Source organism: Somniosus microcephalus, chromosome 12, assembly GCF_052327205.1.
Source record: "Somniosus microcephalus isolate GS21.2 chromosome 12, FLI_Smic_1.0, whole genome shotgun sequence".
NCBI classification, from domain to species: Eukaryota; Metazoa; Chordata; class Chondrichthyes; order Squaliformes; family Somniosidae; genus Somniosus; species Somniosus microcephalus.
Window position 1 is genome coordinate 114936097 of NC_140998.1, and position 26318 is coordinate 114962414.

Here is a 26318-nt window from a genome sequence, read left to right on the forward strand (position 1 = left end):
CAGAGTCAGGGGGGCCTATTTACGGCGATAATTAAAGGGGAGGTGCCAGGCAGCCATTTTTGTTGCTGGCCACCTGCCAGCACCTGCCCCCGTTGCTGTCCCCGGCCTGTGAAGACCCCCGCGGGGTGCCGGCTGCGCTCCATGAACCCGGCACGACTCTCGAATGCCGGGCTCTTTTGCTGGCACTCCGATCCCTGGTGGCCCCGGGTCGCGCTGCACTAGGCCCCTCCCCTTTAATAAGGGGGAGGAAGGCCTGCAGTACCGCAGCGCAACGTGACGCAGTGCATGGTGCTACAGCACATAGTGCTGCGAAATTCACTCGCAGCGCCCCAAGAGGGAGGCGGGGCGCTTCCAGTAGCGCCCCGCCTCCCTCTTGGGGTGCTACGAATGAATTTCGGGCACAGGGGCACTAACTTTTTCGGGTAAGTAGCGCCCCGGCGAAGTTAGCGCCCCAAAGAGGGCGCGACCCAATTTTGCCCCCTTCATCTCTGGGATATGTATGCACTTGGTGCCAGCATCAAGAACTCCACATTAGGAACAGTACAAGCCAAATGCAGAGTAAAGCCTAGAAATGATGCTTGGCAACATTAATGGATAAACACTCAGTTTTACCAGCTGCATTAACCCAGTTAAAATAAACCAGGACCTATTGCTTATATGGTGTACTTTAAGCATTCATCTGCTAATATCGCCAACAGTAATCTCTAGGTTTAAAACTCTTTCTAATCTGATTAACATGTCTTAAATCAACCTTGGAGAAGATCTGTTACTCAACGTTCCTCCTAAGCTGCGCAGGTGCGAACCAATCGAGAGGTCCCGTGCAGGCCGCTCACTAGCTGGACCGCACACCAAACACAAAAATTAGAGGGAAGATTGCTGCTACTACAACAATGTAAATTTCCATACTTCTGGTCTCTGTGAATTGTGCTATACACTCAAGCGTCCCATCAGGAAATATGGTAAGTCTCAAAACACATTTTATATAGTGCGTAGCACCGTTACAAATTGCAGAAGACATTTCATCTCCTTATTCTTAGTTGGGTTCAAACACAAGTCCCAGTGTGAAAGGATGAACCTAATGCACAATCTAGGTCCCCAATATATGTTTTACTAATTTTTGTTTGTTTCAAGAATGTTCTAATTTGGGCATTTATATACGCTGCCTCTTTATTTGGTATATACTATTTTGGTTTAAACACACACCACCTTTTCAGCAGTATTAATGCCGGTATGGTATCAGACCTGTATCTGTAAGAGTGTGACCCTCAGTAAAGCAGGCCTGAATTACACTGATCTTGCTGCACATCACCCTGAGGTCAGCAGCAGAGGTGCTTGTGTGTCTATCCTTTAATGTTAAGAGAGCAGGCAGGAGTATCTGATTTCTCCTAACATTAAAAACATTGAAAAATAAATTTGTACAGTCCCTTGGAGGACCTGATTCCTGCATCAGAATGCCACATTCACTTTACCCAAAACTATTTCACAGTGAGACTAAAGTGTCAATATATCTGCACCCTGAAAAGTTTTCATATAGTGAATGCAGAATATCTCTGTCCAAAAAATGTTACCTTGGAACGCAGTCTGTTCTGCTGTGAATAAAGGCACTCTTGTGGTATTTGTTGAATGATTGTAGAGGTAGATTACTAGTGGGCTGAGATTCTGTTATTGAATCATTGCTGTAACTGTTTCCTTGTATGAAGCTTTGCTGTTTGGATCTTAACTGTAACAGATAGATAGATACAAAACCACTTATATGTAAATCTGATATAACAACAATAACTTTCATTTATATAGCACCTTTTTCTGTAGGAAAATGTCCCAAGGACCCTCACAATAGTGTAATCAGCCAAAAATTGATACCGAGCCAAAGAAGGAGATATTAGGAGGGGTGACTAAAAGCATGTTCAAAGAGGTAGGTTTTAAGGAGGGTCATAAAGGGGGTTGGGAGACAGCAAAGTATAGGAAGGGGATTCCAGAGCTCTGGGCTTAGACAGTCCCCATTCCCTTCGCCCAATGATATAAGCAAATTGCTTTCAAAGTGCAGGTCTAACCAAAGTCTTATGAAGTCCCAACTTTTTCCTGACATTGGGTCAGTAATAAAGCTTTTATACTGCATCAGTCTTCAATTCCCCCCCTGTCTTCAACTCTGATTCGTGGGCGTTAGGTTGGCTCCTTGGAGACAGATGGTATCCCATCTACACCTGGCTCTTGGCTCCTGTCAGGAACCCAGGCACAGGTACTGAGCATTGATACAATAAGAGCCACACTCAAACCAGAACTCTCATTGAGCAAACCTTAGGTGTGCTCAAACAAAGGTTGTGATGCCTGGACCGATCCGGTGGAGTCCTGCAGTATAGCCCCGAGTGAGTCTCCAGAATTGTAGAGGTTTGCTGCATGCTACACACTTAGGCTATTCAGAGGGGCCAAGCCTTGCAGCTGCCACAGGAGAAAGAATTGCAGGAGCAAAATGAAGAAGGGGATGATGAAGAAGACCAAGGTCGATGAGTGCTACTAGCTACCAGTGCCAGGCCTCTCTGCTTGTTTACCTATTCATATTCCTATGAGCGGGGTCGCTGGAGCCTGATTGTAGTGGACAAAGCAGTCCGCTTGATCGGGACCCCATCCACCACCTTAAACATTCACTCCCTCCACCACTGGCGCACCATGGCTGTAGTGTGTACCATCTACAAGATGCACTGCAGCAACTCGCTAAGGCTTCTTCAACAGCACCTCTCAAAACCCACGATCTCTATTGCCTAGAAAGACAAGGGCAGCAGGCGCATAGGAACAACATCACCTCCAAGTTCCCCACCAGCCTGAATTGAAAATATATCACCGTTCCTTCATCGTCATTGGTTCAAAATCCTGGAACTCCCTACCTAACAGCACTGTGAGAGTACTTTCACCACACGGACTGCAGCGGTTCAAGAAGGTGGCTCACAATCACCTTCTCAAGGACAATTAGGGGTGGGCAATAAATGCTGGCCTTGCCACCGACGCCCACGTCCCGTGAATGAATAAATAAAAATTAAAACAATGTAAAGGGTGGGACAATCTAGAGGCAACTTTCTCCTTCCGCGATATCACTGTTGCCTTATCTTGCAGGATATTAATTATAAAATGACATAATAGGCAGAGCGGAAAACAATAGTAAGCAACACAATCGTTTTTTGGGGGTATTTTACGCAATCATTTTGGCAATGGCCTGACTTTCCTATTTTAATAGTTTTAACTTCCATCGAAACAAATTTGAAATAATCATTAATCTGTGGACGGGAATTTGATTTGATTGATTTGGAAGTCACTCCAAAGTCACAACAGCTAAAGGATGAACTCTAAGACAGAAATGCATTTAATTTAATACCAATGTAGTAGAGGCTAAGCTGCAGCCAGTCCTAATTCCTGAAAGAAACAAAATCCAACATAATCCTCTCTTATAATTCTAAACAGTGGCAGACTGCCAAATTTATATATAACACTATGAGGAAAAATACATTTTCTTTGTTTTTGCTATATATGATCTATCTCCATTAGGTTAGAAGTGAAGCTTGATATACGATAGCACTGGCCATATTTTAGTTAATCAATATGAGCCATTAAGGTCTTATTCAAATAAAAACCTAATATAATAAATGAGAGCTAGAATATATAACAGTTGGATATGATGACTGCAGTTTGACCTAGTAAATAATTAACTTGTTTCCACTCGCAAAATATAGGGTCGATTTTACAAAGTGTTAGAGCTACATGTGACTGGAGCATATCGGGAATTTAGGCTCCGGATTTTCTGTCTAAATGGATGGAAAAACCTTTATAGCTTCCATGCCCAAATTCCTGGTTTGTGAAGCTCTGTGTCCGGAGTGAATGTTTGTAAAATCTACCCTTATATGTACAGACATGTTCTATAAAAAGAAAATGCAGCAGCCTCTCATTATAATCTCTAATATAATGCCCATTGCTAAATTGACAATCTTATTCAGCAATGTGATTGGAAATTTGTGCTACTGGATGAATAGTTAAAATCATAATTTAAATATATTTCTGTCCAGCTCCCCTTAGATATATTATTACATGGCACTGAAGTCACACAGATCAGGAACGTTGCAGCTCGGATGCCTGATCTGGTGTCTGAGTTAGCTGATCTCAGCTGGACAGCTGTCGAGATACAACAATTTTTCATAAGCTTCCCTGGGCTAGGGTGGTTGAAGAAGACCTTAATGTCTCATGTTGATTAACTAAAATATGGCCAGGATTCCTTCATCTAATAGCAATCCCTGCTGGAAGTGAATGTGTGTGGATGCTGGGTGAGCAGAGAGTTGAGCGTGAGTACCACAGCACAAATAATCAAATGGTGCATCAACACTGTCCAAGCTCCATATTAAAAATGGGCATGTATCAAAGTACCCTAAGGTGACTGCTGCCAATAGAACCATATCACAGCATCAACTTTTGCCTTTATTAAAGGAGGTATAAGGGAAGAGAATTGAAGAGAATGTTAAAACATTATCACAACACCTCTGTACAATATATAAGGGCCAGAGAGAAATAGCTACTCCACAAAGTAGGATTGTAAAATGAAAAACAGAAGTATGTGAAAAACAGTACTCTAACTGTTCAGTCAAATACAAATATAAAAGAATTTCCCTTCATGCTGTGCCTTATTACACCTCTTAGAAATATCCTAAAGTACTTTTAATTGAATTAATTATATTGTAATGTTAATGCTCTGTAACATGACAGCCATTTTGCACACATCAAGGTCCCACAAACAGTAATGAGATGAATGATCAGTTAACCTGTTTTTGATGGTGTTGGTTGAGGGAGGAATGTTCACCACAAGAGCTCTCTGCTCTTCTCTGACTAGTAGGATGGTGTGGCAGAGCCACTGAATGACTCTGGGCAACTGTACATAATTCCCTTTAACGATGTTCTAACACCAGCCTAAGCCTGTACCACTGTGTTAGACATTACTTTGTTTTGTATATAGTGTTTGTATGCACGGGGCGTGGCCCCTTTACGAGCGCGGGAAAACGCGGGCAAACGCGATGACGTCACGTCGCAAACCACGTGACTGCCCAGGCAGTCCTCGTGGAATCTCCATCTTGTTAAGACCTGTTTTTGTGGCTCTCCTGTATCGATCTCATCAAACTATTTGAACTCGTTTAGTTGATCTCCTGAGTCGACCTCAGTTATTAGTTAGGAATTCGTCAATTCCTACATTGGTGACCCCGTTTTTTGTGAACGTTTTTCACAAAAAGGACACAGCATGGAGGCCAACGCTGTTTTGCTGAAGCTACCGCAGTTCTGGGAGCAGCAAGCGACCTCGTGGTTCATTCAGGGACATCGCTGTGGATCAGACCAAATATCTCTATGGAGTCTCCGCACTCGACAGCTCTACCGCCTCACGGATCGTCAGCCTCCTCGAGAACCCTCCAACGGAGCGCAAGTATGAAACCCTCAAGGCGCGGTTGCTGCAAGTTTTTGGGCTCGCTAAAGCGGAGCGCGCCCGTCGATTGCTCGCTATGCCCGGGCTCGGGGACTCCAAGCCTTCGGAGTTAATGAGCCAAATGCTCACACTCCTTGGCTCCGAACCGGAATGCTTCCTATTCCATGAAATATTCCTCAACCAGCTACCGGAACAGGTGCAAGCCACCCTGGCCAGATCCGAAGTTGAGGACTGTGCAGCACTCGCGGCAGAGGCGGACAAGATTTTCGCGGTTACTCAGCAGGACTGCGCCGCCACGAGGCGCCCATCCCCCACAGACGCCACCCCAGCTCGTCAGCCTGCTGAGCTGTGTTTCTACCATGCGCAGTTCGGCGCGAAAGCGAGACGTTGCCGCCCTCCCTGCAGCTTCCCCCCAAAAAAACTACGACCACCGAGGAACGGGTCTAACGGGCGCCCCGCGGCCGCGATGGTGATCGGCAACGCGGGTAAGTTGCTGTTTATCACCGATACTCTCTGCGGTCATCGTTTTCTGTGCGACACCGGGGCGCAGTGCAGCATATTACCCGCGTCCGCCCTCGATGTGCAGACCAGGATTCATGGCCTCGCCCTTGAAGTGGCCAATGGCGGAGCAATTCGGACCTTCGGCAGACGGCGGGTGCAGTTGTGTTTCGGGGGCCAACGTTTTTACTGGGAGTTTGTGATGGCCAAGGTTTCGCAACCCATTCTTGGCGCGGATTTCCTGTGCGGCAACAGCCTCCTGGTTGACGTGAGGAACCAGCGGTTGATCAACGCGGCAACTTTTCATTCTATCCCTTGTTACCGCAGTAACACTACGTCGCGCACCGTCGCCTGTGCTTTTCCGGCTCCGGATGAGTTCGCTCGCCTGCTCGGCGAATTCCCCGACCTGACAAGACCCACGTTCTCCTCCACAGCCACGAAACATGGTGTGGAACACCACATCACCACCAACGGCCCCCCGGTCTACGTGTGGGCCCGGCGCCTGGAACCTGGCAAGCTGGCGGTCGCAAAAGCGGAGTTCACAACCATGGAACGGTTAGGGATTATTCGCCGGTCGAATAGTCCCTGGTCTTCACCACTCAATATCGTCCCGAAGCCTGGCGGCGGATGGCGGCCATGCAGCAACTATCGACGCCACCGCCCCTGATCGGTACCCGATCCCCCACATCCAGGATTTCTCCACCCATTTGGCAGGGAACACTGTCTTCTCGAAAGTCGACCTCGTCCGGGGCTACCACCAGGTCCCCGTTCATCCCCAAGATGTCCAGAAGACTGCAGTCATCACCCCATTCGGCCTTTTCGAGTTTTTAAGAATGCCGTTTGGGTTAAAGAACGCCGCCCAGGCTTTCCAACGCCTGATGGACTCCGTGCTGCAGGACCTCAAGTTTCTCTTTGTCTACCTGGATGATATTCTCATTGCCAGTCCCACTAAAGAAGAACACATCTGTCACCTTCGCACCCTTTTTCAACGTCTCAGCCAACACAGCCTGATTATCAACCCAGCCAAGTGTCAGTTTGGCCTGCAACAAATTGATTTCCTGGGGCATCGCATCACTTCAGAGGGAGCGGTTCCTTTACAAGCGAAGGTAGAGGCGGTGACATCCTTTCCACACCCGCAAACCATTAAGGCCCTGCAGGAATTCCTAGACATGGTAAACTTTTACCACCGTTTCGTGCCTAAGGCAGCACTACTCATGCAGCCCCTGTACAAGGCCCTCAAGGGCAAGACTGGCAAAGATACGGTAGACTGGATGGTTCGCCGACACCAAAAGCGCCTTGGCCAATGTGACTATGCTGGCGCACCCACTACCAGGAGCCACCATCGCCCTCACCACCGACGCGTCAGACTACGCAATTGGTGTCATGCAAGAGCAGTGGGCGAACGGAACGTGGCAGCCGTTGGCATTCTTCAGCTGTCAACTACGGTGGAACGAGAGAGCGTATAGCACATTCGACCGGGAGTTGCTCGCTCTTTTTCTGGTAATCCGCCATTTTCGCTTCCTCCTGGAAGGACGCCTCTTCACCGCCTTCGTGGACCATAAGCCGCGCACCTTCGCCATGGCCAAGACCGCCGAACCGTGGTCATCCCGACAGCAACGTCAACTGACCTACATATCCGAGTTCACCACGGATATACAGCACGTGGCCGGTAAGGACAACCTGGTGGCCAACTGCCTCTCCCGCGCGACCGTCAATATGTTTCATTTAGGCATCGATTACGCCCTCATGGCAGCGGATCAAGCCTCAGACCCAGAAGTCCAGGCGTACAGAACCATCGGCACTGGCCTCCAGTTGGCCGACGTCAAGTTCCATGCGGCAGGCACCACGCTCGTGTGACGTCTCCGTACGGGACCCTCGCTCCGTCGTACCGGCCGTCTGGCGCCGCAACTTGTTCGACGCCATACATGGGTTGTCACACCCAGGAATGAAGGCCTCTCAGAAGCTGATGTCAGCGAAATTCGTATGGCACGGCATGCACAAGGATGTCCGCGACTGGACCAACACCTGCATGGTCTGCCAAAAAGCCAAAGTACCGCGTCACATCAAAGCTCCGTTGGCCACCTTCACAGTTCTGGAGCGATGGTTTGACCATGTCAATGTGGACCTGGTGGGTCCACTCCCACCCTCCCATGGTTTTTCACACATCCTGACCATGGTTCACCGCACCACCAGATGGCCAGAGGCGGTTCCCCTATCATCCACTACTTCGGCGGACGTGGCCAGGGCGTTCATTTCCACCTGGGTCGCCCGTTTCGGAGTGCCCGCTGATATTTCTTCAGACAGGGGACCACAGTTTTCCTCTGAACTCTGGAATGCAGTGGCCCAAGGACTCGGTGTCAAATTACACCACACCACAGCCTACCACCTACAGGCGAATGGTCTCTGTAAACGGTTCCACCGGTCACTGAAAGCTGCCGAGGGCCAGCCTCCAGGAAGCTGGATAGGCAGACAAGCTACCGTGGGTCCTGTTGGGCCTTCACACGGCCCCCAAAGAAGACCTTCACTCTTCATCCGCGGAGCTGGTGTACGGTCAACCGCTGCGAGTCCCAGGGGATTTCCTACCAGAATCGACGAAGCCTTGGTCCGCGTCTGACCAGCTTACTAGTCACCAAGAGGCGGCCAGATGTTTCACGCCGGTGCCCACTTCGCACCACGGGCTGCACAGTTCGCACGTTCCAACGGAGCTTCACAAGGCAGAATACGTCTTTATTCGCCACGATGCTCATAGGGATCCACTCAAGGCCCCATATACTGGTCCCTTCCGCGTGTTGGAGGCAGGGGACAAAACCTTCACGGTAGATGTTGGTGGTAAACCGGACTACATTTCAGTCGATCGATTAAAGCCGGCACATCTGGACCTCGACCGCCCCGTCGAGACAGCACAACTGCCGAGACGGGGTCGGCCACACATCGCCGTTACGACAGGCTCATCAGACCCCCTCATCGTTTGACTTTGTCCGTTAAAGCGAATTCTGGGGGGGGCACATGTGGCAGAGCCACTGAATGACTCTGGGCAACTGTACATAATTCCCTTTAACGATGTTCTAACACCAGCCTAAGCCTGTACCATTGTGTTAGACATTACTTTGTTCTGTATATAGTGTTTGTATGCACGGGGCGTGGCCCCTTTACGAGCACGGAAAAATGCGGGCAAACGCGATGATGTCATGTCGCAAACCACGTGACTGCCCAGGCAGTCCTCGTGGAATCTCCATCTTGTTAAGACCTGTTTTCGTGACTCTCCTGTATCGATCTCATCAAACTGTTTGAACTTGTTTAGTCTTACATTAAAGAGCTGTTTGATTGATCTCCTGAGTCGACCTCAGTTATTAGTTAGGAATTCGTCAATTCCTACAATGGCATTTTAACATCCATCTGGAGCAACTGACCATTCCTTGGTTTAATATCTCATCCGAGGGACAGTAATAGGCACTCCTTCAGTACTGCCCCGAACTTAGGTCAATAAATGAGGAACCAGCTGTTATTCTCCAAATGTCCTCCAGGCAACTGTTTATATTGAAAATTGGGCATGTATTTTTCAAACTGTGAAAAAAACTGCTGCCTTTCACCCACACGCATGGTCTCTCTCCATCCACTTCTTACACACACCAATTACAGGAGGAGAGAAGCAGAAAACACCATCATAAAATTATATATACTGTAGGATTAATTTGTTGTGATCATGCAGATTTAGCACTCAGATCATGAATTCCAATACTCAATTGCATTACGGGCTTTAGCTTTTTATACTGTTTGCCCCAGTAAGTTAAGTTGTTGCTGGGCTCCACAATCTGTTTTCCACATGAAGAATTTCATGTCATTATCTGCTAGTCCCATGCTACAAATAGATAATTATTCACCTACACTGCACCATGGCAAGTGAGACAGGAACAATGACAAGAAGAATTAGAGGGCCTTAGCTCCAATTGGGACTAATTATTCAACTTTTAAACTATTCTAAGATTTAAAAAGTTGAATAGGTTTTTAAATTAAAAGCAAACTGTTAATGAAAGATTTGCTGAATTAAATGACATCCATAATGGAACAAAATGGAGATCACCGTATAATGGGAGAATCACAGAATACTTGCCTTCTGCTATAGTGTTTAGCCAGTAACATTGATCATTTGCACTATATCCAGATTCCAAGTAATATTATATTACACATTCTGGGATAATATTTGACTTAGTAGAGGTCCTAAACTACGAAGTAACTTTAAAAATGATGTGGCCTCGACAGTACAGGTCATTCTCTCTCAGTGCCAACTGCCATCAAAGTTCCTCTCTACCCATTCCATATCTCTGAAATGTCACTTTTCATGTCGCTTTCTCTTCCATTCTTCTGCCCTCTACGGATTTGTGGTACCCTTTCCCCTTTCTTTTTCTCCATGATGCCTTTGAAATACCCCCTCTATTTCTGTCCCCATTCATTTCTATACTTCAGATCTTAGCTTATTTCCACTCAAGCCCATTCATTGCTGCTTAACATAGTTGGCTTGGCAAGGGTATGAATTGGGCAGTGCAAGAGCTTCAAATTCAATTTTCTGGGCCAGATGCTTCCGAGTGGTTTATGATGCTGATCTCTAGGATCTGCCAATAGGTCCACTTTGCAATGCATCTGTAACAATCCCAGCAGAGCAATTCTTTGGTGTGAGGCAATATACCAGAGAGGAAAAGGCAGGTAAGGAAAAACAACAGTCATTTTGCACACAGTGAGATCCTACAAACAACAATGATATGAATGAACAGTTCATTCTTTTTTGGATGAGGGAGGAATGTTGGTGAAGACACTGGGAATACTCCATGTTCTTCAACTAAGGGATCTTTAACAACCAACTGAACAGGCAGATGGGGCCTCGGGTTAACAGCTCATCCAAAGGACATGGTGTGGAGATGCCGGAGTTGGACTGGGGTGGACAAATGTAAAAAGTCACACAACACCAGGTTATAGTCCAACAGCTTTATTTGAAATCACAAGCTTTCGGAGCGCTGCTCCTTCTTCAGGTGAAGTGGAGAAATGCATAAAGACACAGCTTATATAGTCAGAGAATCGTGTCAGATGTTTACAGGTAACCTTTCCAACTGCCATTAATCACACCTCGGCAGAGAGATAATCACAGCAGTCAAAGGTGTGAATGGTGTCCAAACAGGTCAGTCAGGGAAACGTTACATCAAAGAACAATGAGGTGGGGTCACAAGGGGTCAAATATTGCAGATGCTGGGGTCTGTATGAAAAACAAAAAAACAGACAAAAAACATTTTTTTTTTTGGCTGGAAATCACAGCAGGTCCGGCCGCATCCGTGTAGAGAGAACAAGCCAATGTCGACTCGAGTCTGGATGACCCTGCATCAGGTGGGGTTACATGTAGCGTGACATGAACCCAAGATCTCTGTTGAGGCCGTCCTCATGGGTGCGGAACTTGGCTATCAGTTTCTGCTCGACGATTTTGCGTTGTCGTGTGTCTCGAAGGCCACCTTGGAGAATGCTTACCCGAAGATCGGAGGCTGAATGTCCTTGACTGCTGAAGTGTTCCCCGACTGGGAGGGAACACTCCTGCCTGGTGATTGTTGCGCGGTGTCCGTTCATCCGTTGTCGCAGTGTCTGCATGGTCTCGCCGATGTACCATGCTCCGGGGCATCCTTTCCTGCAACGTATGAGGTAGACAACGTTGGCCGAGTCACATGAGTATGTACCATGTACCTGGTGGGTGGTGTCCTCACGTGTGATGATGGTATCTGTGTTGATGATCTGGCATGTCTTGCAGAGGTTGCTGTGGCAGGGTTGTGTGGTGTCGTGGTCGCTGTTCTCCTGAAAGCTGGGTAATTTGCTGCGAACGATGGTCTGTTTGAGGTTAGGCGGCTGTTTGAAAGCGAGTAGTGGAGGCGTGGGGATGGCCTTAGCGAGGTGTTCGTCGTCATCGATAACATGTTGAAGGCTGCGAAGAACATGGCGTAGTTTCTCCACTCCGGGGAAGTACTGGACGACGAAGGGTACTCTGTTGGTTGTGTCCCATGTTTGTCTTCTGAGGAGGTCTATGCGATTTTTCGCTGTGGCCCGTCGGAACTGTCGATCGACGAGTCGAGCGTCATATCCCGTTCTTACAAGGGCGTCTTTCAGTGTCTGTAGGTGTCCATCGCGTTCCTCCTCGTCTGAGCAAATCCTGTGTATTCGCAGGGCTTGTCCATAGGGGATGGCTTCTTTAACGTGGTTAGGGTGGAAGCTGGAGAAGTGAAGCATCGTGAGGTTGTCCGTGGGCTTGCGGTAGAGTGAAGTGCTGAGGTGTCCATCTTTGATGGAGATTCGTGTGTCCAGGAATGAGATTGATTCTGAGGAGTAGTCCATGGTGAGTTTGATGGTGGGATGGAACTTGTTGATGTTATCGTGTAGTCTTTTCAGTGATTCTTCGCACTGGGTCCATAGGAAGAAAATGTCGTCGATGTATCTGGTGTATAGCGTTGGTTGGAGATCCTGTGCAGCGAAGAAGTCTTGCTCGAACTTGTGCATGAAGATGTTTGCGTATTGGGGTGCGAATTTGGTCCCCATGGCTGTTCCATGTGTTTGGGTAAAGAACTGGTTGTCGAAGGTGAAGACATTGTGGTCAAGGATGAAGCGGATGAGTTGTAGGATGGCGTCTGGAGATTGGCTGTTGTTGGTGTTGAGTACTGAGGCTGTCGCAGCGATGCCGTCATCGTGGGGGATACTGGTGTAGAGTGCCGAGACGTCCATCGTGGCGAGGAGTGTTCCTGGTTCAACTGGTCCGTGGGTGCTGAGCTTCTGTAAGAAGTCTGTAGTGTCGCGACAGAAGCTGGGGGTTCCCTGTACGATGGGTTTCAGGATGCCCTCGACATATCCAGAGAGGTTCTCACACAGGGTTCCGTTGCCTGATGCGATAGGACGTCCAGGTGTGTTGGCTTTGTGTATCTTTGGGAGGCAGTAGAAGTCTCCCACGCGGGGAGTACGTGGGATGAGAGCATGTCGTGGTCGCTTTCAGGAGAACAGCGACCACGACACCACACAACCCTGCCACAGCAACCTCTGCAAGACATGCCAGATCATCAACACAGATACCATCATCACATGTGAGGACACCACCCACCAGGTACATGGTACATACTCATGTGACTCGGCCAACGTTGTCTACCTCATACGTTGCAGGAAAGGATGCCCCGGAGCATGGTACATCGGCGAGACCATGCAGACACTGCGACAACGGATGAACGGACACCGCGCAACAATCACCAGGCAGGAGTGTTCCCTCCCAGTCGGGGAACACTTCAGCAGTCAAGGACATTCAGCCTCCGATCTTCGGGTAAGCATTCTCCAAGGTGGCCTTCGAGACACACGACAACGCAAAATCGTCGAGCAGAAACTGATAGCCAAGTTCCGCACCCATGAGGACGGCCTCAACAGAGATCTTGGGTTCATGTCACGCTACATGTAACCCCACCTGATGCAGGGTCATCCAGACTCGAGTCGACATTGGCTTGTTCTCTCTACACGGATGCGGCCGGACCTGCTGTGATTTCCAGCCAAAAAAAAAAAAAATGTTTTTTGTCTGTTTTTTTGTTTTTCATACAGACCCCAGCATCTGCAATATTTGACCCCTTGTGACCCCACCTCATTGTTCTTTGATGTAATGTTTCCCTGACTGACCTGTTTGGACACCATTCACACCTTTGACTGCTGTGATTATCTCTCTGCTGAGGTGTGATTAATGGCAGTTGGAAAGGTTACCTGTAAACATCTGACATGATTCTCTGACTATATAAGCTGTGTCTTTATGCATTTCTCCACTTCACCTGAAGAAGGAGCAGTGCTCCGAAAGCTTGTGATTTCAAATAAAGCTGTTGGACTATATAACCTGGTGTTGTGTGACTTTTTACATTCATCCAAAGGACGGCATTGTTTGTGTGAATTATGGACTGTTCTTTGCTATTGTCTCTCACCGGGTAGGAACTTGGCAGAGTCTGCCAAAACTCAATGTACACACGCCCATACAGCTGTCAGCTGGAGACTTTCATCCCATTACTTTGGGTCTCAGAGGCGCCACTGTGCCACCCAGTCCCGTACTAAATTCAAATTTGATTTGAGTGCCCAGAAACATAACAGATAACATTTTAATGGTAATCATTTTAAGTAATTTAATTAAAATGTTCTGGTGTCATATCCATCATAAAATCTATTTTCTTTGGCTACAGCTGGGTTTTTATCTTTCCTGCTGCTCTGTGACACACTATTCTGTCAATACCTAAAATCTATATGAATATATAAGCCTTCACAGCACTTCTACCATATCAATGCTATGTTTTAAATTATTGTTGACTAGAGGACACGTACAAGGTTGTTGTGGCCTGGCACCTGTTCCACTCAGTGCCGTCTAATTTAGGAGAGGGGTCCTGAAACAGGCCACTCACTTACAAATGTAAGGAGCCTAATGCTTGTTTTAGCCGGCCTACAGGGGTGCATGAAAAATTGTCCAACCCAATTTGGGGCATGGGAGACAGCGCATGAAATTGGTGATTTCTGGTCTCAGTCTGTGCTCAAATAACAATACAGTGGGGTCCAATTTCTTCTCCAGTAATTGGAAAACCTGAGGAAAATGTTGATTTGCAAACAGATGACTCCAGCAAAAGGGCAGAAATAGAGAGAAAAATAGAAATATGCAAGATGTTCTATGCACGAATATAGAAATGCTCACTACCAAAAAAAACTGGACTTCAACTGCAACCTTGCTTTAAGAGGCACTCCAAAGCAGGCCAGGCCCATTGAGCAGTCATGCTCCCAGTTTACATGAGTGAGGTGTGAGCTGTAGGTGGAGCCTCATCTGAAATTGTGACTATCAAGATGGGATCTCTTTTGCCTAAATATACCACTGAAATGAGACTCGGTCCTTCCTGTTGCACAGCCTCATTCAGACCAGCAAAATCGCACATCAGAAATATGGGCTCACCATGAGTTGGGCATGCGAGCTCAGGGCTTGATTTTCCAACATGTACCTGCCACCAGTGGAGTCTCGTAAAACTGGCCTTATTCAGCAAACTTGGTGCCCTTGCAAAGTAGTTTCAGCTGAGTTTAGGAGAGCAAGAACAGAAAATGGAACACTGTTGGGCAATACTGTCCCATGTATAAATGTATCATTGCAAGAGTTATCTGAGATAAGTTATTCTGTTACACAGAACCTTTAAATTTGCAAAATATATTATTCAAAACCTAGAGACTTAGTCAAACACTGACTCCTTTAAATCCTTTATATCTGCTGTGCTTAAACAATCTGCTACAGTTTAATTTTCACTTTTAATAAACCTGATTGTAGATTATAACCTCATATCCTCAGTTTGACAGAGCAATTATTCACCTGTTATCTAGACTAGAGAGCTTGTGCCATTTCCAATGAGTAAGTTATAGTGACAAGGGTGTTCCGTCCAATCCTGGGCACTGGTACTTTATTCAATGTTGTTTGTATAAGGTAACACTTCGGTTCATGGTGAGCAAGAACTCGCTTGCAGGAGTGGTACTTGGCATTTAAAGAATGAGAGAGCACAAGAGAAATTTTGTTGCCAGAAACTCATAACATCATAGCAAAGTGAGTTTGCTAAAGAAACTTTTCAGGCCTAGCCCATGATTTTCCATAGCAAAGTGGATTCAATTACAGTTCTGTGAAAATTGTTTATTTTGGCTGTCGTCAAGGGTTCGAAAAAAGCACTGTGCATAATATTTAAAACAGCTCCAAGTTCCAGAAGGTTTCTTGAATCCTATTAAGTTTCTTTCACTCATTATTGGAATTAAATATGCTCTGTCAGGAATTAACTGATTAAGAGTTTGAATAAATTGGTTTTTTAAAAATTCGTTCCTGGGATATGGGTGTCGCTGGCAAGGCCAGCATTTATTGCCCATCCCTAATCGTCCTCGAGAAGGTGGTGGTGAGCCGCCTTCTTGAACTGCTGCAATCCGTGTGGTGAAGGTACTCCCACAGTGCTGTTAGGTAGGGAGTTCCAGGATTTTGACCGAGTGACGATGAAGGATCGGCAATATACCATAAGTCAGGATGGTGTGTGACTTGGAGGGGAACTTGGAGGTGGTGGTGTTCCCTTGTCCTTCTCGGTGGAAGAGGTCGCGGGTTTGGGAGGTGCTGCTGAAGAAGCCTTGGCGAGTTGCTGCAGTGCATCCTGTAGATGGTACCCACTGCAGCCACGGTACGCCAGTGGTGGAGGGAGTGAATGTTTAAGGTGGTGGATCGGGTGCCAATGAAGCGGGCTGCTTTGTCTTGGATGGTGTCGAGCTTCTTGAGTGTTGTTGGTGCTGCACTCATCCAGGCAAGTGGAGAGTATTCCATCACACTCCTGATTTGTGTCTTGTAGATGGTGGAAAGGCTTTGGGGAGTCCGGAGGTGAGACACTTGCCGCAGAATACCTAGACCTAGAAATTCACTGGCGCCCCGGGGCGCCGGTAGTACCGCCCCGGAAGAAGTCGCGAACGCCCGCCGGAAATTCAGTTCCAGCGCCCCAAACGGAAGCGCAGCGCGACTCGAGGCGCCCCTCATCCCTCTTGGGGCGCTGCAACTGAAAATCGCAGCGCAACGTGCCGCAGCACCACACGCTGCGGCACGGCACGCTGCGGTACTGCAGGCCTTCCTCCCCTTCTTAAAAGGGGAGGGGCCTGCTGCAGCACGGTCTAAGATCGTGAGTGCCGGCAAAAGAGCCCGGCACAGAGGAGAAGTGCCGGGCTCTTGGGACACAGTCGGCACTCCGCGGGGGGGGGGGGGGTTGCTCAGGAGGCCGGGGACGGTGGCACAAAGAGGTGCTGGCAGGCGGCCAGCAAAACAAATGGCCGCCCCGCACCTCAACCGCCACAGGTAGGCCCCCCTGAACCGGTCGCAAATTGTGACTGGCGTTAAAGCAGGGGGCGCTACCAAATTTGGCGATCGGGGCGGTAGTGGGGCGCTGCGCACACCGATGACGTCATCGGTGGTGGCGCAGTGCTAACGGCTAGCGCCGCCATTAGCACCCCGCTAAATTTAGCCGGAGGCGTGGCCAGTGGCGCAAAACCCACTAAGTGCCCTCTTTGGGCGCTAACGGGTGGCGCAGCCCACTGAATTTCTAGGCCCTAGTCTCTGACCTGCTCTTGTTGCCACAGTATTTATGTGGCTGGTCCAGTTAAGTTTCTGGTCAATGGTGAGCCCAGGATGTTGATGGTGGGGGATTCGGCGATGGTAATGCCGTTGAATCTCAAGGGGTGGTGGTTAGACTCGCGCTTGTTGGAGATAGTCATTGCCTGGCACTTGTGTGGTGCGAATGTTACCTGCCACTTATCAGCCCAAGCCTGAATGTCATCCAGGTCTTGTTGCATGCGAGCATGGACTGCTTCATTATCTGAGGAGTTGTAAATGGCACTGAACACTGTGCAGTCATCAGCGAACATCAGGTTATTGGCGAGTAAGTGTCGTTTGATAGCACTGTCGATGACATCTTCCATCACTTTGCTGATGATTGAGAGTAGACTGATGGGGTGGTAATTGGCCGGATTGGATTTGTCCTGCTTTTTATGGACAGGACATACCTGGGCAGTTTTCCACATTGTCGGATAGATGCCAGTGTTGTAGCTGTACTGGAAAGAGCTTGGCTAGAGTTCTGGAGCACAAGTCTTCAGCACAACAGCCAGGATGTTGTCAGGGCCTATAGCCTTTGCTGTATCCAGTGCGCGCTACTGTTTCTTGATATCACTTGGAGTGAATCGAATTGGCTGAAGACTGGTTTCTGTGATGGAGGAGGCCGATATGGATCATCCACTTGGCACTTCTGGCTGAAGATGGATGCAAATGCTTCAGCCTTGTCTTTTGCACTCACATGCTGGGCTCCACCATCATTGAGGATGGGGATATTCATGGAGCCTCCTCCTCCCATTAGTTGTTTAATGGTCCACCACCATTCACGACTGGATGTGGCAGGACTGCAGAGCTTTGATCTGATCCGTTAATTGTGGGATCGCTTAGCCCTGTCTGTAGCATGCATGTAGTCCTGTGTTGCAGCTTCCCCAGGTTGTCACCTCATTTTTATATTAATCTACTGGTATAGGCTGTTCAAGGAATCCCAATGTCGTTTAGATTAGAAATTATTTTAAATCCTTTCCTGGAAATATTGAGCACATGGTTATCTTCATAATTTTCCAAATATGCACAATTTCTCTCACTGTGCAAGGAATAGTGACTTTGCATATATTTCCACGGCACTCAGCAAAGCAGAAGAAATGCATCATACAATCTCAAAATTGATTCACAAAAATTAAATTAACTACCAAAATTATGAGCGCTATCTCGTGGGGGGAGGGGGAAGCCAGAGCAACACACCCTCTTGCTGCAGGAAGTGGGGAGGAGAGTCATGAACTACTGGAAGGGGGGGGGGGTCGTGTTTTAATTTGATTTTTCATTGTAAACAGCACCACATCAATGAAAATGGGGTGATTTCTATAATGGGTGGCCGAGCCACGATGCCAGTCTTACAACCTGGGCATCAAGTTGAAAATCTACCCCCTTACTTTTACGAAGAGGAATGTAATTATCATATATTATAATTAGAAAAAATAAAGTAGCAAAATGGCACGTTTTGACTTCTTGCTTCTTAGATCATGTCTGGATTTTTATCCAGTACAGGATGTTCTAATCAGAGTAATGCTTTTGAAACAATATTAAGAACAGACACTAGATGCTTGTCTCGCATTTGCAGACGTTGGCTAAAGTACAGAGCAATAATACGGTCAGTGTATCATCAATTTACCACATTTAATTTTCCATCTGTTTTACTAAGTTTCAGCACAAATCATTTTTTCTTACTTAACAGTATTTTAAGTGGAAACAGCCAGGTCAAATATTGCCTTTACCAGTGAAATTTGCTTTTTTTGTATTGCTCTGTTTGCCTGCCTGGTGATTTACAGATAGGAGCCACTGTCTAAGAAGACTAACAAGGAGGATTGTCTACTTTTCTATGATGAGCTATTGACCATTCGAGAAACTCTCACCGCCATCTATGGAGACGTACAGTGGGGCCGTCTTTTCTTTAGTGCACTATTCATTATTAGTTCAATAGCTTGTTATATTTTTATTCTTTTCTGCCCTCCTTACTCCTGATTTTACTGTTCCCATATTTTACCTTACTCTGACAGGCGATTCTCAACTCCCACTTAGGTAAGCTTTTAGTATCGTGATCATGAAACCTTTCAGAGAATTATTTTAGCTACTGGAATTAACCTGCCCCTCCAAAAATTCTTTTCCCATCTTTTGGTAAGTGGAAGGGTATTGCATCAGGCTGTGTAATGGTTTTAAACTATCAAGCGAATTTATTAAAAAGATGAATAAGGAAAAAAATAACAGTAATATAACATAAGAGTTATATTACCTAGCTCCTGAAGGGAAAATAACAGATCACAATCTCTATTACTATTCTTTTGAATTAATATTTTATCTACACTGATTCTTCTCTTACAGTTTTCACACACTGTGGAAACTGAACTAGCCTGACTTAGCTCTTGAAAACTTCTAAACAGATTCTTGCAAATCAACTCTGACACATATGTATTCCCGAACAGTTGTAAATTTAAATAGCTGATTGTTTGATTCAAACATGTAACTGAACAAATCACACAGTGTGTGTTTATTTGAATGTGGCTTGGCTTCTCCCTCAAGCCTGCAGTTTGAAAACCAGTTCTAACTGGCAACTATTGGGGCAGTAATTCCTCCCCAAACGCGTGAGTACGGAAGGGGTACTCACGCGTCTGGCCGGAGGAAATGCTGGTTTTCAGCATGCACAGTGCATGCGCTGAAAACCAGCATTTCCTCTCCTCTAACCCAAGAGGTGAAGAGGCTAGCACATGCGCTGTAGGGGTCAGCACGTGCGTCTTGGATTTCCTCTGTTTTGGGGGATTTGCGCATGTGTAAAGGCCTCCGGTCTTTACGCTTGTAAAAAGCACACGTAAGTATTTATTTTTGCAGGTAAGTGGTGTTTTAGTGCAGTTTAGAAATTTTTTTTCCACAGGTTTATTATTTTAAAGAATCTACAATAAGGTAAGTTTAGTTTTAGACCCTTTTTATTAAAAATTTATTTTTTTCAAAAAACAAAATTATTGTTTAATTTATTTTTTTAAACTTATTTATACTTAATTTAATGATTGGGATGTTTTTTTAAATTTTATTTAAAGTTTAAGTAGTGTTTTGGGGTGCAGTACTTCTCATGAGTTTGACAGTTCTTACTCTCAAACTTATGAATGAAGTTTCCCCTCCCCTGATTGGCTGAACAGTGCTCACCTGATCCCAGCCGGCACATCGCACTAACTACGCTGCTGGGTCAGGTTAGCACAGCGCGCCGACATCAGAACCTGGCCACTGAAAGGAAATCCACTGCGGGCCAGGTTTCAGATGTCGGCGCGCAGGGTGAGTGCACATCGGGGGCTTGCACGCGCGGCAAGCCCCCGACACCAAGTTCTGGGCCAATGTATCAATATAGGCTGGGGGAAAAAACATAGAGGGACCAATTTCCAGGCATGATCTTTTTTTAAATTCATTCATGGGATGTGGGCGTCGCTGGCAAGGCCATCATTTATTGCCCATCTCTAATTGCCCTTGAGAAGGTGGTGGTGAGCCACCTTCTTGAACCACTGCAGTCCGTGTGGTGAAGGTAGGGAGTTTCAGGATTTTAACCCAGCGACAGTGAAGGAACTGCAAAATATTTCCAAGTCAGGATGCTGTGTGACTTGGAGGGGAACTTGCTGCACCCAATCCCTTGCTGCAGAAGTGCCCGGGGCGCCCACCTAAAACGGGCGTTGGCCCCTTGAATATGCTAATCAAAAACATCTTAATGGGACTGCTGGAGGCCACTGAAGAACAGGTACAATTTTGTTTTTTTACTTGCTGTAATATAGAGCAAGGGTGCTCCTCTTGGATCCACAGCAATACTGCAGGTAGCTGTTGAGCTACGCACACAGCCTCTGGAATACGTGCAGTGGATGCCTGCTCTCTGTGCATGCCTTCAAGAGGGAGCTGGACCGCTTCTTGACTGGGGCAGAGGTTGCAACATACAGAAGGTTGGAGAGGAATTTTCCAGAGTATTTTTTCCCTTATTGGACCTGGCTTTTTCTGTTTTTTTGGCCTCTTCCAGGAGATTACATGGTTGTGGGGCGGGGGAAAGGAAGTGTTTAGTCATGGTGCTCCGGCCATCATGGTGTGGGACAGGCTTGATGGACCAGCTGGTCTTTTCCTGTCTGTCAATTTCGTACGATCTATTGGTTTTCCTTCCCTCCCCAAGGAGAAGCACCAGTTCTCCTCCGAATTATTGGAGAAATAAACTCCTGCATCGCATCAGCCTGGCACGCATGTAGGTGTTCCAACCTGCACCACTCTAGCCACAAAATGTCTTCAAAATAACATCCAGTTCAGTCAAGTTTAGAAGAAACATAAGGAAATCAGTCGCCATCTGTACCAACAGGTCCAAGCAGTATCGTGCAGCAACAAAGCTGAATTTTAAATAGAAAGTGGATGAAATTATTTTGAACAGCTTTCTCTACAAGTTTAAACTACAGTCAAGATAGATCACTTTAATGTTATATCCATTTTTCCTCACTAAAAGCTGCTTTAAATTTCCTTCTGTTTTTAACATAGCTACAATTGGTGACAAGAATAAAGTATTGAATATACATGGATTCTGTCACAATCAGATATTTTAAAAAGAAATTTGAATGGAAATTTAGTAGAGTTTAGTTTCCCATGGACCTTGTGTGATTTAAAGGGAATACTTTTTTTTAATTAACCACAGTAGATCATAGAAGCCTCGCACATCTGCTTGCACCAGAGCCACAGATGCCACTCTGCAGGCTTTCTTGGAACTACAGCCATAAGTCTCAGAGTATTTCCCCTCCCCTACAAATAAAGTTCTGGTAATTTAATGTATCAAATTATGGATTACTGACAGTAAGCAGTAAGGCTACAATTTCACTGAAGGGTTCAGATGATTTTATTAGCTGCAAGAGTGAAAGAAGCTGGATTGGATGTTTATCTGATCTCTGCTAGGTTGTGTTTTAAAACCTGCCATTGTGGCGACACGCCACCACTGGACATAATCCGCTCACGGCGGCATGGACAGTTTAAGCAGACACCCCCAGCCGGGGGCCCTTTCCTCCAGCAACTTGTTTCCCGCAGGGACAGGCTGCCGGGAGCACTTCCTGTCTGGGAAGTATTTAAGTGGATGCGTGGGCTTTTCCAGTTCCTCTTTGCCATGAGGTAGAATAAAAGCAGTTGTGTTTTACTAGCTCAGGTCTCGACTCCCACGTTTGCCGCGGTATCTCAACACTGGTGACCCCGACGCTCAGGACGAATCCTAAGCTAGCATGGCGGATACAAACGCAGTCACGGTTAAATTACCGGACTTTTGGGAGAACCTGGCCGAAGCCTGGTTTGTTCAAGCTGAGTCCAGATTCCGGCAGAAACACATTACAGTCGACGCCACAAAGTATGACTACCTCGTCTCCTCTCTCACCTACACCACAGTCCCCAAGGTTTAGGCAGCGCTGCAGAATCCACCACCGGACGGCAAGTACGAACATCTGAAGGCTGCGCTCCTTAAAAAATTTCAAACATCCTCTTACCAGCGCCACTGCCAACTCCTTGACCTCCCCGGCCTTGGTGACGCTTCACCATCAGACCTGCTTTCCCACATGCTGTCCCTCTCGGACGACAAAAACCCCGGTGCCCTCTTTCGCACGCTTTTCATTCGGCAGCTCCCCGCCAGCATCCGCCCGCTCATTGTGGAGTCTGGCTCCACGGACCTGAATGACATAGCCGAAAAGGCCGACCGGCTGCTTTCTGCACAGTCCGCTCGCGACGTCGCGCCCGACCTCACGGCAGGTTCAGTCTCTGCGGAAACAGTTCATAGATTCAGTCTCTGATCTTGACTCGTTCCGAACAACATTTCTTTGGTGTAGCCGGTTCACCTGGCTAGCGTGACTCCTCCATAGCCTTTTTCTTGACGTAACAGCTTGAACTTTCGTCCTGTTGAACCAGCAGTGCGGACTTTTACAACCAACTGGCTGTCTTGACATTTTCCAGTTTTTCAACTAATTTAGCTCCTTTCGTAATGTCCCGCCTGGAATGGTAGAAGTGCTAATATTTTAGACAGTTATTATCTTCTGCTTCTTCTTTTTCTTTTCTGCCTTTTTGAAACTCTCGGAGCTCCTTTCTCGGCTGCCAGCTGTAGCGCCACCAACTCTCTATGTTCCTTAGACCTTAAGTGCTTCCTCCGGATTTCAGCACTTTGAGAGTTTTCATCACAAGCTGGGCAGACCACATCCTCGTAATATTCAGTGTCACTCAACAGGTCATGGTAATATTCAGGTTCGTCCTGAGTTAGGCCAGCGAGAGAGACTTCTTCTTCCTCCTCACCCGTCTGGACGTTAGCTGACGGTGGTTCCTTCCCTAAACATCTTTCTTGAAAAGCCTTCTTCATGCATTCATATTCATCCCGCTCTTCCTGGGTTATCTGCCATTCCTTCACGACGGACCTCATTTGTGAGTTCAATACCTTCCTTTCCATCGGTAATTGCGTTCTCAGGCTATTTAACCCTTCTACTGAAATAACGGTTTCCACATTCTTCTGTTCACCTTGACGTGATTCAATGTACTTTTGGCATCCTTGTAAAATTTGTGTTGCCACCTCAGCTATCTCCGTGACTTTTGAGAGCTCCAAACTCGTTCCCCCTGAAGATTGAAGCTCGTGTTCAGATTGTTCCCCTTGCCGAGTCTTGTCCTTCAGCATATGAAGGAGTTGGCCGACCGTTAACTCTTCCCTGGGAACACGGTGGATCAGAGTCTTCTCCATTTCATCCACCTCTTTCTCCAGTACTTCCACCTTACGTTCCTCTTGAACTTTGGCTTTCAGCGCTCGGCAAAGTTGCGCCCTGATGCTCTCTAGTTCATGTTCAGGGACCATTCTTACAGTGTCCTGTTCTTCCACTGAAAGGATTCCCAGTTGAATCTGTTCTTCAAGTTGTTGAACCTCGGTCATTGCCGCCTCATACTTGTCTTGGGTGTCCTTCAATGTTTTTATAAGTTCTTGGACATCCTGTCTTTCATGCTCTGCCATGATTTTCACCTCTAATTGCTCATCTATGGATGGAGCTTCTATCGATGAGTCTGTCTTGGCCTTGAGCTCATCAAGAATTTCCTGCAGCCTTTGGACTTCTTGCTCATGTTCAACCTTTAGTTGTTCATATGCTTCTACTGAAACTAGCTTTTCGGAGGCTGCCGAGTTAACCCCCTCCAGAATTGTAGCCTGGGCCTGTTCATACTGTTCTTTCAACTTCTCACACTCTGCTTGTAAGGAGTCGTAGAGAAGAACTGGAATAAAATCCTGGCTCCCTGAAGATTCCTCTTCCTTTGGTTCATTCTGTAAATATTCTAGTTCCTGAACAGCATCAGGGGAATGTGATTGGTATTTGACCACGATGGCTCTATGGTCGCTCTCTGCTTGAGCTAGCTGTCTCTGTAGTCTTTCCAGGTTCCCCCATTCGGTGTCCCAGAACTTTTCCATATTTTTCATCTCCTGTACGAGACGGTCACTCAACTGTTCTAATTGTTGTCGTACTTTGACATAAGTTTGCGTCCGAGCTTGGTGTTCTTCCGTCATGGATGAATCCTTTGCTTGAACAGGCTCAGAATTCTCTGTCAACCTGGAGTTCTGCTCTGCAGCTTTATTCTTCTTGGTACCATAAGTCCTTCTGCATGTCTTCGTTTTCTTTCCCATCGTCGGCAAGTCCCTTTTAGCCTTGTCTTCCATTTCCGACTTGGTCTTATCATCATCCATTTCAGAATCTGAGCTAATAGCTTGCACCGAGTCCTCCCTCATTATGGCTTTTAGGTAATGCCATTCCATGTCTATTTTCTTAATCCACTCCCGTCCTAGAAGTGGTGGTCCTCCCTCAGATAATACGTACAAGTTCATTCTTGGGTGTTCTTTACCCCTATCTCTCACCTTGACTCTTATTTTCCCCACGGGGTATACGTTATGCCCCGTGTATGTCTGTAATACGAACTTGGTATTTCTTAAAGGTATGAGAGAGAATAGCCGGTGGTAGTCCCTTCGGTTGATGACTGATAGAGCTGATCCAGTGTCCAGCTCCATTCTTACTTGGACTCCAGCTATTTTTAGTATGACCCAGATGGCCTGTAGATCCGTTTCTTTACCCACATTGTGAATTCTCAGACTACCCAGCTCCTGGTTGTTTGGGTCTGAGTCTGAATTCTGTTTGTCTGAACTCTTCTCAGCCACCTTGTGTACCTTGTTGTACTTTTCTGGTGGTGGCTTCCTTTGATTATTGGTCTTTTTCCCGGACCGGCATACCTTCGCGATGTGACCCAGTTTGCCACACTTCCTACACTCTTGGTTCTTAAACCAGCATTGATTCTGGTCATGCGTTGTCTTCCCACAACGGTAGCATTTTGTTGTGCTTGAAGTAATTTGGTCCACCCCGAGTGCCGCCGCCTTTAGTTGCATTTCCGCCGTTCCTTTCGCTGCGGCTTCGTGCGATGCAGCTATAAGGACAGCCCTGTCCAGTGTGAGGTCATTCTCTTCCAGTAGTCGCTTCTGCGTCCCTTCTTTGGACAATCCGCATACGAACTTGTCCCGCAGCGCTTCTGTCAGATTCCCTCCGAACTGGCAGTATTTCGCTAGCCTACGCAGTTCGACCAAGTATTCCGCATTGCTTTCGTCTTTCTTCTGCGTTCTTGCGTAGAATTTGAATCGTTCAGCCAGCATCAGCGGTGTGGGGTTCAAGTGGTCCTTCAGCACAGCCACAATCTCTTCGAAGGTCTGATCTGCTGGTTTATTTGGTGCTATTAGATGCTTCAAGAGCCCGTATGTTTTTGCCCCCATCGAGTTTAGCAATGTTATCGCCTTGTCGTCTTCCTCTATTTTGTTGGCTTCGCAATAGATCTCTATGCGTTTCACGTACGTGGCCCAGTCTTCTATTTCAGAATTAAAGTCGTTAATATTCCCTCGCTTAGGCATCTTTCTTCCCTTGGGAGCAGCACCAGTATTTCTTTAAGTATTCTTATTTATTTGTTTGTTTCTAAGATGGCGGTTTTCCCACGAAATCGGCGGTTTCCCGCTCTTTCCTTCTCTCCCCGCCCACTTCAATGGCGGTATGTCAATCAAGATGGCGGTTTTCCCGCGAAAATGGCGGTTTCCCGCTCTTCCTTTCTCGCCCCGCCCACTTCAATGGCGGTTTCCCGCTTCTGGCGTCTTCTCCGCCTAATGGCGGCTTCCCGCGTTTCTTCCCGGTGGAAGGGGTACGCTTCCCCCACAGCGGACAGGTTCAG

General features: G+C 47.0%; 1 protein-coding gene across 4 annotated transcripts in view; it reads right to left on the reverse strand.

Moving 5' to 3' along the window:
• LOC147109470 (uncharacterized) overlaps positions 1-26318 on the reverse strand; it is a 196005-nt gene that overhangs the window by 58572 nt on the left and 111115 nt on the right. For all 4 annotated transcript variants that reach the window (XM_086003435.1, XM_086003434.1, XM_086003436.1 and 1 more), the window contains one exon: positions 1569-1720. In XM_086003435.1, the coding sequence (XP_085859561.1) occupies positions 1569-1720 (152 nt within the window). The remainder of the gene's footprint in view (positions 1-1568; positions 1721-26318) is intronic.